This window comes from Danio rerio, chromosome 11 (genome assembly GCF_049306965.1).
Source record: "Danio rerio strain Tuebingen ecotype United States chromosome 11, GRCz12tu, whole genome shotgun sequence".
Lineage (NCBI taxonomy): Eukaryota > Metazoa > Chordata > Actinopteri > Cypriniformes > Danionidae > Danio > Danio rerio.
In genome coordinates this window covers 35,740,702-35,755,917 of record NC_133186.1, presented here as the reverse complement: position 1 = coordinate 35,755,917, position 15,216 = coordinate 35,740,702, and the positions used below count along the sequence as shown (strand labels likewise).

The 15,216-nt window shown below is 36.1% G+C and overlaps 1 protein-coding gene across 7 annotated transcripts in view; it reads right to left on the bottom strand.

Moving 5' to 3' along the window:
• The window catches only part of cntnap5l (contactin associated protein family member 5 like), a 137,826-nt gene that overhangs the window by 86,845 nt on the left and 35,765 nt on the right, over positions 1–15,216 (bottom strand). For all 7 annotated transcript variants that reach the window (XR_012387246.1, XR_011017265.2, XR_012387248.1 and 4 more), the window contains one exon: positions 3,632–3,742. Coding sequence is in view for 1 of the 7 variants with exons in the window: in XM_001338437.9 (XP_001338473.5) it covers positions 3,632–3,742 (111 nt within the window). In the remaining 6 variants the exon portion in view is untranslated. The remainder of the gene's footprint in view (positions 1–3,631; positions 3,743–15,216) is intronic.

The window sequence follows — 15,216 nt, the reverse complement described above, 5'->3', positions numbered from 1 at the left end:
GAATACATTTTTAATGTTGTACATCTACTTTAAGATTTTTTTGTAAGAATTTTTAATTATAATTAAATTATTTGAATTATTATGAATAAATTTTTAATAATTAAATTTTATAAAAATAAATGTTTTAAGTAAAGTAACTAACTGTGTTTTACAGTGTACCTGAATTAACTAAACAATAAAACAAATTAATATTTAAAATAACATTAAAAATTTTTTTTAAATCACATTAAATTTGATTTAGTTTGACAGTGTCTGGGAACGAGCTGCCTGTCCATTTCCTCACAGTCAATGAAATCCTCCTGCTGTTACTAAGCAAGAGGCATGACAGAAAAAAAGAAGTGCCTTGGGGTGACAGGATCGAGATGACATATCATAGCTGCACTCATCACTGCCATAACGCACTGTTAATCCAAAAAGTTACACTACAACTTTGCTATTGTGATCATTTGCAAGCACCGCCAAGCATCATACGGAAGTTCTTGGAGTGTGTTTGGGCCACAAGGTCAAACATCTTACAATGCACAAAACGATGCTCTCACAGGAGCTCGGCATAAGCTGGTATTTATAGCATGTCTATGCTTAACTGCTTAATTGGCTGGGGAGTTTTCTCAAGTGCTTCTACAGACTGTAATCAGCTGCTGATTGTAAGGTTGCATTAATCAAACTGCTCTCCACCTCCCCAAAGTAAAAACCACAACACGTTTGCTTAGTCATAATTTATACAGTCCTCTTGTTATACCCCACGCTTTGCCAATGTCTGGCACAATACTTAGTCGGTGAGTGTTAGGATCATTAGGCAAATCAAGAGCAGCCATTATACTCTTTCTGGGTTTGATTCCCGGTAGTTTTTGCAGCAGATTTGCCTCTGAAACATGACATTTCTGATTTGAAGTGATTTTTATATTAAATTTCTGTCTTCATCTCTGTCCTTGATGCTGTTTTAAGCCTGTATGACTGCAGAACATGACTGTATTGAAACTGTTACCAAACATGTATTGATCTTTTATGTTACACATCTGAAAATGTCCATAGAGGTTTAAAACAAAATAAGGGAGAATAAATTAAAACCAAACATTCTGAATTTGAGTAAATTTCCCTTTTTTAATATATGACCCTGTCTAACAAAAAAGCTAGGCATATTTTTGTCAATGGGAAAAGTGTTGTATGGGTGTCAAACTTATTGATTTTTCTTTAATGCCCAACAAAATCATTAGATATTAAGCATAGATCTTGTTTCATGAGGAAATATAGACAGATAAATATATAACTTGGGAAAATTTATTTTAAATTAACAGAAGGGCTAAAAAAAAAAGACTTCAGCTGTAGTTGACGGGTGCAAAAATGTGCCTTGATGCATTGAAATGTAAAAAAAAAAGAAAGAAAAAAGTAATGGCACTACAAAAGCAAGTTACTAGTCAAATAAATTAACAAGGAAGATTAATTTGAGTTTATGTTATAAAATTAGATGAAAAAAATATATTTTAAATGGCAATTTTCTCAATATTATGATTTTTGAATGGAATAAAGGCGCAAGATGTGTTCAGTATGGCACAATTTGCTGCTATTTTTAGAACAATGCAACCCTAATTTCCCTGCTTTGTGCCACGTTGTTTAAATAGCAAATCCATTTGTGTCGCTTTGCGAACTCATGAATGTTGTGGTCTAGAAAAGAGCTGGGTTGGGGCGCATTGTTATCCAGCTAAAACAGACTGCACAATAGACCAGCTGAAAGCTGTACAGCAATACACAAATATCTTTACAAACGAAAAAGATTTAAAGGATTAAAATGTTACAAAAATTATTAGTTTCTTCATAAATATAAAAACCACTGACCTCCCTGCTTTCATCTTAGGGGGCTTTTACAGTTTATTCATGACAATTTCCGTTTTAATAATGTTATTGTTACTAGCAGTATTATTTATTATATGCATATTTATATTTGTTTTAATAAAAAAAAAAAAAAAAAAACAAGCTTAGATTTGTCCACCTGTCGGGTTTTGGACCATATGGGGCATAGGACGCATGTTTGGATATAACTCGGTTTCTTCACAATTTTTTATGATGTTTTTATTGTTCATTTTCTGAAAATTAGAACTGAATTTAGAAATAGTTTTAAACAAATCTTTGTGTTTCACAAACAAAATTAAATATGTAGGCCAGGGGTCACCAATCCTGGTTCTGGAGGGCCGGTGTCCCTGCAGGGTTTAGCTCCAACTTGCCTCAACACACCTGCCTGGATGTTTCAAGTATACCTAGTAAGACCTTGATTAGCTTGTTCAGGTGTGTTTGATTAGGGTTGGAGCTAAAATCTGCAGGACACCGGCCCTCCAGGAACAAGTTTGGTGACCACTGATGTAGGCTAATGGATGTCTTCAGTGCATACACCGTTTCCTTACTCCACAAGGGTAAAGGAGTAAAGTAAAGGATAACAGTAAAGGGAAAGAGAAAGTAAAGGATGCCGAATGGAAGAGGCTCATTCTTTAGTGTCACACTGCAGATGATCTGTTTAACTGGTTTTACACCAGAAGCATTCAGTTTTCCCCTTACAAAGTCCATCATGTAAATAGCAAATGTGACATGGCGTGACACAGCTGACTCTTAAAGGGATTGGGAGATGAGATTGGTTTACATATGCACATTATTTTCAAAAAACACCCATAACTTATTAAGAGAATAAATACAACCCTGTTAGACCATGTGCCAGGGGGCAAACTGTATTTTTTTGCCCTTAAAATAGCAAAAGTGGACTGAAACACACCTTTATTGTTTTGCACAATATGCTTTAGACTTTGCGCCTAGATCGTTAAAATAGAGCCCTAGAATTTGAAATTGTAGCATTATGGCCAGATATTGTCCTGTCTTACCAAACCATGCATAAACAGAAATCTTGTTTATTAAGCTTTCAGGTGATGTGTAAATATCAATAAAAAAAAGACACTTATGATTGGATTTGTGGTTCAGGGTCACATGTTAGAAAAAACAAGCAAACAAACAAATGGAAGCTGTTTATCCCAAAAGCACCGTAAGCCCAAGTAAGAGACCACCGCTGCAAACGATTACAATCTACTTTAGACTTCTAATGCTTTAGCAAAAAGAAAAAAAAAAAAGAATTTATTCAAATGGATTTGAATATTCATTGATACCAAGTGTTAAGGGAGGAAAAATATCCATGACAAATTATATCTGATAACCAAAAGAGCGCATTTCTAAAATATTTTTCAGTACATTACTTTCCTTTGAGTCCAGATTAGCATTCCAAGAGGTTATACATATTGCATATCGCCATTAGAGATTTATGTTTGTCTATGTCTTGTCACACTTGAGAAATGACTTTTAAAATCTTAAAATCTTGCTTCGGGCACATCTAATCACCAGAGCTTTTCCCCTCAGTACTGCTCATGGACACCAACATGCTGTTATATTCCTCCTATGAACGTGTAAAGTCTTCAAGCACTTTCTTGCAGTGTTTGTAGAAGCTAAATCACATTACGTTAGGTGTTCATAAAATATCTTAGCGTCAACACTTTTTTCTGACAAGGACAAATTTCCCTTATGCTTAATTCTCTAGTCACAAACAGAGACAACTGGATTTCAGTTGATAACAAGAGAATGACTAGACAAGAACACATACCATCTCTTCTGTTGAGTTTAGCGTAGTGCGGTGACCTTCTGTCAGAGTATTTTGATGAGTTCCTGAAGGAAGATGTGGGTAGTGATGTCAACAGCGGCTCTTCACAGTAATCTGGATAAAAATAGAATGAAAAACGGTTCAAAACTAATTAACAACTTTAATTGTAGTTCAGCTCTGTTTTTTTAAAAGAAAAAATAGCTAAGGGTTTAATTTGTAATTATTACTATGTAATTATAAATGATATCATGGTCAAAAATGATACATTTCCATTTTGGAATTTGCATAAATTACAATTTACAGTACACTGCAAAAAAAAAAAAAAAAAAAAAAAAAAAAGATTTTCTTAGATTTTTTTTGTCTTGTCTCTAGTCCAAATTTCTACAAATTCTTAAATCAATTTGCATTTTCTAGACAAGCAAAAATATAGTCTTGTTTTCAGAAATAATTTGTCAAAAAATGATTTCTTCCTTAAAACAAGCAAAATAGTCATTACATTACATTACAGCAGACTCTCACTAAAATAACTTACTGTAACACAAGTTTATACACCAATTGTAGGTATACCAAGTCAGAAATCTTTAGTATTATTTGATGACATATTATAATACTGTCTTTAAGGATCACAGTCCAGCCCCAAAATGTATTCATTTTATATTTTTATACTCTGAAAGCCATCTGGCAAGATTATCCAGTTAAACTCTGCTCCGGGATTTCCGCCTGGATTTTGCCTACCCAAATTTAAAAGCTTCCGAAATCCACATGCAGAGGTGAAAATGCACAAATTTGGTATCATTTTAAAGAAAAGCCTTTGAATTTTCATAAAAAACTATTAAAAGGTGTCTAAAAAACTGTATATGTTGTCTGTGTCATAATAAACACCTATCATATTTCACTATTCTTTTGTTTGATCAAACATAATTTACTGTGTTTGGACCACGTCAGACATATAAAAGGATTACTTATGCACATCACCTCAAAAACAGAGTAGAAATGGCCCTGAAGCGCACAGCATAAGGTAAGAGATGACAGCTGTCTGTGCAATCTGGGGCTGCTTAGTGATCATAATTGTATTGTTTTCACTTCTGCACTATGAAAACACAGCGATTCATTCGGCAACTGTTCGATATGCGAATATAATTCAGTAAAAAGAATGCTAGAACTGTATGAGCACCGGCAAGAGCTTTCATTTGAGCTATAACTTGTGCATGTGTCATATAAAAAATATGAAAATTAACCAATGTAAAATACCTAGCTCGGGTATCCAAAACACTGTGTATTTAAGTGTAAATAACTTTTGTACAGTAGAATAAAAACTAAAGTGATGCATATGTGCATAACATACAGTTGAAGTCAGAATTATTAACCCCCCTTTGAATTTTTCTTTCTTTTTTAAATATTTACTAAATTATGTTTAACAGAGCAAGGGAATTTTCACAGTGTGTTTAATAATGTTTTTTCTTCTAGAGAAAGTCTTATTTGTTTTATTTCGGCTAGAATGAAAGCAGTTTTAAATTTTTTAAAAAGCATTTTAGGGACAAAATTATTAGCCCCTTCAAGCAAATTTTTTTTCAGATAGTCTACAGAACAAACCATTGTTATACAATAACTTGCCTAATTACCCTAACCTGCCTAGTTAACCTAATTAACCTAGTTAAGCCTTTAAATGTCACTTTAAGCTGTATAAAAGTGTCTTGAAAAAGATCTAGTAAAATAATATTTACTGTCATCATGGCAAAAATAAAATCAATCAGTTATTAGAAATGAGTAACTAAAACTATTATGTTTAGAAATGTGTGGAAGAAATCTTCTCTCCATTAAATAGAAATTGGGAAAAAAAATAAACAGGAGGGTGAATAATTCAGGGGGGCTAATAATTCTGACTTCAACTGTATATATTCTACACTTTTAAACGAAACCACTTAAGGGGGTCTGGTGCATTGCTAGCCCTTTAAATGTTAAAGCGAAAGTCGATGACATCACGGACCAAGTACCGGGTCCGTGGAGCAACTGCTTATTTAATCATCTAAAATTGAAAACAATCAAGTGTGAAAAAATGTCATATATTCAATAAGTATGTTCATGTGTATTGTTTGTACATAAAATATACTGTATATAACTTTTTCAAAATTATTTTACATGAAAAATAAAAACATCTTAGATAATTTAAGCAAGGTACAAAGAACAAATTACTATTGTTTTAATGCTTGAAAACTTTGTGCTGCTGATCATTATAGACATCTTTTTACGAAAGGCAATTTACTGAAATGAGAGTTTCAGCTCATTAATGGAGTTCAAATCGGATTCTAAAACACCACAACCCTGTCTTCATTACAATGATGCAATCTTATTGTGCAGAATGTGATGTAAAGACATCTGCTCCTCGTAAAGACGGCCAGTTTGTGAGAGTTAATTGAAGTCTTGAGCCTTGCAAGCTGTCACATGTACAGTACAGTAGTCTGCCTTTCATCTGCCAGCATTGTCAGTGCCAGTCTGTCATTGACCCCAGTCTGTTTTTTAAAGAATTCACTTCAGCCCGTTTCATCTTTGAAAGTGTCAGGAGTTTCATACTCATCCTAGATCTCGAGAAATATAATAGGAGTCAAATCCGAAGCAGGAAAAAGTAAGGTTCAGATGAGAGAAATTCTGATATTGGCAGAGCACCAGCTGAATCAGACTGCTCATTCAAATCTTGTCAGTTCATCAAAGCAGTGGTAATTTCAGCCTTTTGAGTTTTTCCTCAGTGTACTTGACAAGAATATTCATTTACTAAAGGTCAAGGCTCTGTTCCGTTTGGATCAAAAAGACTGAAAAAGCATTTCTGCGGTTTTCACTCTATAAAGCACAGCATCTACAATCAATTACAAACTGCATTTTCAAATACAGTATCATAGTGTAAAAATGCTAAAGCATGCAACCTTGTGCAAAAAAACAAAGACTCAATGCAAAGAAGTAGAGCTGCGCAATATATCATTCCAGCAATGTGATAATTCCCAATCATCACACTGCAGGATATGCAATATTGGGTCTGGATTATAATTGATCATTTGCATGTGTGTTTTTAATGCCCATGACTGTATGAAGATGTTAAAGCATTCAAGCCTAAAACATTGTGCGATTTGTAACAAGAATAGCTATTAAATAATTCATCAGCTTTGTCTCTGATTTATCAGAGTTCGCCATAGTTGAATGAACCACCAACTAATGTTTTACACAACAGATGCGCTTCCGGCTGCAACCCAGTATGGGGAAACACCCATACACACAGTCATAGACTACGACCAATTTAGTTTACCCAATATTGGTTTCACTTATACTGCATATTAGGGTTGGGCGATGTTGACCAATTTGACATCGTACAATGTCTAATGTGAAACATCGCGATGGACTATGGTATCTTCATCATTTGAAAAGCAGGGGGAGGGGTTTGGGGGGGGGGGTGTAGGTGTTTGATAGAGTGTGTCTGAAGAGCAAGAAGAGATCTGGGGGTGGGGTGAGAGGGTGCGCAACTTATTTGAGAACCAGGAGAGAGACGTGCGATTTCCAGAAGATTATCACTCGTTTGCGGGCATTATGAGTCCCGCAAATGCATAGAGACTCCCGGAACTTATGGGAGACTTGGGATGTCTGAATATCACGTTTAATAACTATAGTGAGATGTGATCCAGTGGTACATCCTTGATAAACTGTCCGATGTGCACTGCTCTCTGCCTGGAACTGTTCATAGACGATGGCCTCGTCTATCAGCCCGACCCTACTGCATAACTTTGGACTGTGGGAAACACCGGAGCACCTGAAGGAAACCCACTCAAACACTCTTGCCAACTGGCCCAGCTGGGACGCGAACCAGTGACCTTCTTTCTGTGAGGTGATAATGCTAACCACTGAGCCACCATATTAAATTAATTATAGGGGGAAAAAAAAGACCATGCAGTATTATTTTACATTTGATTATTCCATTACTGTACCAGAGCACTGTTAGGCTTCTCTGGAAATATTAAAACACTGTTTATTTAATTTGCATCTTTGAGTTTATTGTGTTTATCTATGCCTGTAGATTGTTAAATTTTACGCAGATGTGCTTTTGTTAGGACTGTGTTGTTTTGGTTTGTGTTTTTGTATCTTTTTTGTCTGTTGTAGGTTGGGGCATGAATTCAGCACACCTGATGATTGTCATCGCTTCTATTTAAACGCAGTGCGAGAGTTTGTCATGGCCGCTGTTTCTTTATTGTTTGTCTAGTTAGCCAGAGCAGCTCAATTTGTGGCATTATGTTTTGCTTTGCATCCAAGCTCTAGCACTGACGACACTTACTGCATCCATTCATTTGCCTGTCAAACTGAATAAATCTACTGATACTGATGTTTTGAATGTTATTTTCAATTGTGTTAAAATAAATATTGTTTGACTTTATTGTTCTGTGTCATCTGCCTTAAGGTGTAACATATGGGGGCTCGTCCGGTATCCCTTACAGGATCTTCCCAATCAATCTAAAAAAGATAAATTCTTTCACAAAGAGATATACAAGTCATTCATTTATTTATTTTCCTCAGCTTAGTTTCTTATTTTTCAGGGGTTGCCACAGCAGAATGAACCACCAACTAGGGCTGTGCGATATGGGGAAAATATCTATATTTTATAGTAAATATCTATTTTATAGTCAAGATTTAGCTCAATAATCTGTTACTAGAGTGAGTGTCATTGATAATATTATCAGTTGACTTTTTAGCAAGACACTCATATACTGTAGCTGCCCTTGGTGCTTTTTTAGGTGCTGGTTATTGTATTTCCTCGTGATGTGTCATCAATTCTATGACGGCTTTTACAAATTACCTGTTTTTTCAGTGTGTGAGACTTTGAGACTGAAATTTTTAACCAGGACTCATTCTGATCTGAAAATGTAGTCCCGTGGACATTTCTTGAGACTGCGAAATACGTCCGGGGAGGTACGTATGGCTGCATTTAATTTTTTTTTTTAAGTGAACGCTACAAGGCAGTATGACGCCATTTCCAGTTTCGCGAATCCAAAAAATAAAGTGAATGAGTTCATAAAAGGGTGAGAACGTGGTAAAATCCGAAAATGTGGTAAATAAATCAGACAGGGCTTTTTTTTTTTTTTCTAGACGGCTTTTTCTAAATTGATGCTCGGTTTTAGGAAAGTGAGCGGGCGAGCGGGTCAATCGGTAAAACTGGTTAGGTTTAGGGAAGGAGGAGGGTGGGTCAGCCGATTGGTGGGTTCACGCGAGAATATCGCGGGCGCGAACAGCACTCGGAAGAGACATTTGAGATACGAAAACGCGCACAGCGGCCTCTCGCGCATTCGCAAAAACAAAAACTGCAAAAATACATACCTCATATTTTGTATTTCGCGGTCTCCAGAAACGTCCATGGGACTACGTTTTCAGAATGAGCCTGGGTTGGAAATATTCCCATATTGCCGTTGTGCTGTTTTTCTTTGATATTATTTCATCTGTTAATGCTTCTGAATCGGCAGACGCTATCATCTCGCTCATCTGCGCTTTCCTGTTTGTTTATTTTTGTATTGTGGGTGTTCCACAAAGCAACAAGACGAACAGATGAAATACTATTAAAGAAAAACAGCACCATGTTAATCACACACAGACAGCAGTCACGCATTTGCTCTTGGCTGGAGAAATGAAATAATACATATAGATTTCATATCGCAGCCTTTTGCGATTAGCTAATCGCAACATTTCAAATTGCAATTGCAGTTTGATTAAGATTAAATCGCACAGCCTACCACCAACTATTCTGGCATGTTTTTCCACAGTGGATGCCCTTCCAGCCACAACCCAGTACTGGAAAACATCCATTTCCACTCTCGCATTCAAACACACACAATTTTGTTTACCCAATTCACTTACTGCATACTGCATGTCTTTGGACTGTGGGGGAAACAGGAGCACCCAGAGGAAACCCACACAAAGACGAAGAGAAAATGCAAACTCCACACAGAAATGGACTGGCCAAGCTGGATCTCGAACCAGCAACCTTCCTAGTGTAAGGTGATGGTGCTAACCATTTAGCCACCGTGCTGCACCAGATATTCCAGCCTGATCTCACAAGGAAACGTAACTATTTTACATTTTGCCCGTTTATGGGCTAATTCATACAAGTTCAATCGTACGAAAACATAAGATTTTAAAAAGGAGGTATGGCTCCCAACCAGACCCCTAAACCCTATCGTCATTGGGGATAAGCAAATCGTACTAAATTGTATGAATGAGATCATACAAATTAGCCACTAAATCAAAAAGTCATGAATTGCCGTGAGATAGCGTTGGATATAGGCATGGGACGATAACCATTTTCAAGGTACATCATGGTTTGGAAAAGTCAAGGTTTTAAAACCCGCAAAAAATTTTGTAGTACCGTTCCTAAGGTATGTGTCAGATTTTTTATATACTTTTTTTAAAGTTTTTTTAGGACAACATTATCTTCAGCAGAAAAAAAATAAAAAATCCAAAGATGCTGTTTAAATTGTAAGGAAATCTGTGTTTTTGAAACAAATGAAGACAGCAAAAGTCAATTATTCATTTGAATTATTTACCCTGACATGTTTACTGCTCCAAAATGTCATACATCTTTCAAAAAATGAAATATATTGTGTTCAATGGTAAAAAAAAGGTTTTGTTTTTTACTCAGACATTTAAAAATAATATATTTTATAGTAGTGAGCACAATACGGTCATACCGTGAAACTAACATGGATATTCTTATCCATGGTTATTATACCGTCAGAATCTTTTACCGGCCAATGCCTAGTTGGATATTCGAGTCATCTGGTGAAATTGTATTTATATTGCAATGTATGTCGCAGGAAAACAAAATATCGTAATGTCAGATTTTTCCAATATTGTGCAGCCCTACAAACATGGTCACCTAAGACCACACCAGATTATTGTATGCATTTTAAAGGTAAATGACATAGCATAATGCACTTTCCTCCATTTTTTAATGGCCTTTTCCATGGAAACACACAGATCAAAAGAACTCTAATGAACCGCAGCTCGACAGCCCAAACACATTAGTCTCGAGCCTCCAAAATATGCACGTATCGTCAGAATAACAAAACAATGAACAGCAGGTTAGGGAGCCATTAGCTGTGTCCAGGGAGCATTTTAAAGCTCTCTCCTGTTTCAGCAGCGTAAGCACTTTGCGCCACTCTCCATGGACCAGGGTAAAAATATATCCTTATTTAGAGAGCCTTTGCATTTGTGGTAACATTTTCCCTGACAATCACTCATTTGACATTGAATTGCCGACTCCCGCGCTTTGACGCTTCCTATGGCCGTCTCTCCATCTCTTTTATCCTCTCCTCCTAAATCTTCTGTTTCTACTCCTCTTCCTCCTTTCTCTCCAGCTCACACATGCACTCCCACCCACTTTCTCTTGAACTTAATGAGAAAAGAAAGAAGTCTGGCCATTGTGAGGGGGCTCGCATGCGTTATTGTCACCATAAGGGAGCCATAATCTGAGTCAGCATTGCTCTCCGCTGCATCAGAGAGAACAGCTGCAGCGTCGTCCTTTAACTCTCAGCTGAGCGAATGACACACAGCACCCCCCGTCAGATTCACTCCTACAGTTATAAGTAGCGTTTTAAGAAAGTTTGTCGGAGAAAGTGATGAAGTGTCCTACTAAAAGTTCATCCGAGGTTGATTTGTTTGCGCTGGAAATACAACCTCGCAGATTGGAAACGGGCTACCTGACGTTTATGAGACACCCTCAAGGGTATGACATCATTTGATGGGGGACAACAGAATATTTCATGTCCGAATTCTTGCATACATTTCCCCGAAGTGCATATTTCCGAACTTCCGCGTGTCCTGAAAACTAATCAAGCCCTTTCTTGTGTGGGAAAATTAATAAACGGGCCGTGTCAGGGTTTTACACACACACTGGAAGTCTTGTTGACTAAGGCAATATTTCTAACAGGATTTTTTTCATTAAACAAAGTTAATTTCCCAACGGAGTGTCTAGACCTGAAGATGTTATGGATGATAAGGCCACATAAAATTGGACTAATGTTTAATTACCATAAGCACAGACAAGGGATGGACTTATACTGACTAATAATCCCACTCAAGATTGCGAAACGCTACATGCGGAGTCAACAAGGGCTAAGAATAGGACATGATACACCGTGAAAACCAATCCTGCTGGCTTTCTTCAGTTGCTTGTTGACCCATTTTGAGAGAAACTTACAATCAAAAGCTGAGAAAAGGAAAATTGTTTGAAATTCTATACATATTTTACAGATCCTGTCATATTTAATTCTACATTAACCTCATTCAAGCAACTCCTTTAAAACTATCTGCCTTTATATTTCAAAATATGGCTCTTATCTCCAGAGACAGCGCTTACAGTGCTTTATTATAGCTAACTATGTGAATAAAGCAGACTTTTCTTGTCAGTACTGTTTTTCTTTCCTAGGAAGGTATCAAATACAGTTATCACTATGCAGATGGACAAGTACAGCAGAAAGATGTAACATTATATAATCCGAATCCTATTCATAGACATTGTATTGACAGATAACCTCGGAGCAAACGTGGGCAGGAGATTTCACGTGTTTCAACAACTCTTAGTCAACATGATGTTACTGTTTTGTTAATGAAAATGAATTCATTTCTGCATCCCAAGCTCTCAATTGGACAGTGCGGAGAGATGCATTAATTAGTGAAATGTTCCCTTGTTTACTGAGTGTTTGACATGTTAATTGTCTGGTTCTAACAAATTTCACCCCGGAGCATTTTAAATAAAAAGTTACCTTTATTATGATGCTATTGTTGTGGTATGGTGGCTCAATGTTTAGCACTGTCACCTGGTTTGAGTCCCGACTGGGCCAGGTGGCATTTCTGTGTGGAGTTTGCATGTTCTCCCCGTGTTGGTGTGGGTTTCCTCAGTGCTCCGGTTTCCCCCACAGTCCAAAGACATGCAATATAGCTGAATTGGGTAAACTAAACTGGCTGTAGTATATTAGTGTGTTGTTGAATGCGAGGTGGTATGATGGGTGTCTCCTATTAATGGGTTGCGGATGTAAGGGCATTCGCTTGGTAAAACATACGCCGAATAGTTGGTTTAGTTCATTCTGCTGTGGTGACCCCTGATAAATATCGGACTAAGCTGAAGGAAAATGAATGAATCATACTATTGATGATTGTCACAGTATGGATGAAAAGTCTGCTGCAATGTAAAACTTCCATTTCATTTTGACTTCAGGACACTTATGATGCAATTATGTATGATAAAACTAAAGGTTTTTAATTTACATGGTAAAGCTACATCCTTTTGAAATCAAACCCCGCTTGAACACACCTGCCTGTAAAAGCTGCTGTAAATCGTATTTAGTTTATCAGGTTTGGAGCTGAACATTGCATCAGGGGTGCAATATAGTTGCCAGGAATAATTTTCTAATTTATTTAATAATGTTTAAAAATGACTATAAAACATTGCTTTATGTTAACCAATACAGTATTTTACATTAACTAATATAGTATTTTAAACATTTTATAATTAACTTTTTACAGTTAAATCAAAACAGAGTTACACTACTTTTCTGTCTTGATTTGCTTGCCAATAACTCTGCATAGTCCTTTATCCGTTGAGTGATAGTATTTACATTTAAAAAAAAAATGTGATTCATTTACAACATTTAATTTAAATAAAACAACAAAAACCAAAACCAAAAAAAAAAAAAAGTTATGACAATCTCTGAACTCTGTGTTAAAGGCATTCTCCCCAACCCTATCCATCATTCACTCTCCTCTCAGATGGAATGGTGGGCCAAATCAAAGGTTACATTAAGCTAACTTTGGCACACAGGTCTTACTTTGGGGATCTCTGGTATAGACGAACAAGACTGCATTGGGAAAAATATATTTCTGTATTTTGTGAGTCACTTTTTTTTTTCATATATTTATTTACATTTTTGATTTACTTTATGATAGCTTGATCTCTGCTCTGTCAACTTTTGATGTTGAAAAATGTAACTCTACAATATTACAAAATGTCAATAAAAGTCACTTTGTTAAACTGTAATGTATAATTACTAATGTCCAGAAAAATATGTCTGTAAATTAAGAGAATTTAAGTTTTATTATTTTAAGAATTATTAAGTTTTATACTGTAATATACAAGACCGACCCAGATGATATATTGCTTTTAACTATTAAAACTGTTAATAAAAGTGACTCTTTTTTAAAATTTAAGATTAAAATAGTTGTTGGAAGAAAGATCAATGTCTTATAATGCAATTCAAAATCATAAACAAACAGGGAAAAATAAAATCATGAATCACAAAATATGGAAAACTGCTAATTTACAGATACTTTTTACAGCGTGGGTTTAGCAGCTTTAGAACAGATAACAATAGCTGCGTCCCAAATTGCATACTATACACGTATGCACTATGTACTTATGCACTTACACACTTAACAGCATAGTATATGTATGTAGTGTCATCCCAAATGGAACGCTAAAGTTTTCTTTTACAGAGCGGAAATTCAAACCCTTTTGCTAATGATGTTTGACGGTTGCCAAATTAGTGAAATAAATGATCAAAGTACCAAATAATACCTGCCAAAAGTACAACCACATTCATCATGAAGAGGTGGCATAAGAAATTTTGAGAGTTTTGAAAAGCAAAATTCTCTTGAGTGTGTGAAGTGTAACATTCTACACTTCATTTTACCAGTTAAATAAATGCATCATCCAGGTATTTAAAGTGCACTTATTCTTTTTAAAGTTTAACTACTACAAAATGGACTAGAATAGTGCATAAGTATGCGATTTGGGACGCACCTAATGACCCATCTGGCTCAAAAATACCCCCAACAGTCATTACAGACAATCTGACTGCAAGGCATTCAATAGATTCGGTTTAAGTGACATCAATTCATGCAATTCTACACTGCTTGCTATTTATACTGAAAAGAACAATGAAATATTATTCTTCAGAAGCCCTGTTGTAAGTCCACCTTTGTTGGTGGTTTCACAAGTACCCTCAGCTGCGCCCGTTTTTACCTCATCAGCCAATAAAAATAAGCGCTTTTTAGCTTTCAGAAAAGATGGTTTATGGTCCTTCATGGATAAAGCAACAGAAGCACCTCTCTTTAATCCTCTTCATCCACAGCCAGCACATCTCATTGACCTTTCAACAGTTTTAAAATTCACCACATTTGCAGTTTCACTTCATTCTCACTCTTTTGGTCATATACAGAATATGTGCGTACACATACACACATATTGGTATTGGTGGTTTACAGGGACTCTCTATAGGCACAATGTATTTTACACAGTAAAAAAAAAACATTGTTTAAATACTTACACTAAATACTACCCCTAAACCCAACCCTGAAAGGAAACTTAAGCTCCATTGCAGACCCCATTAATATGATTTTGAAGCATTTTGAATTACAAGAGCATGAAGCATATCCTCGTAAACCATTATTATTATACAAAAACTGTCCTTGTAAACCACAAAAACCTGTACATACACACACACCTATCTTTATGGGGACTTCCGACCCCACCCCACCCTACACCTAAACCCAACCCTCACAGGAAA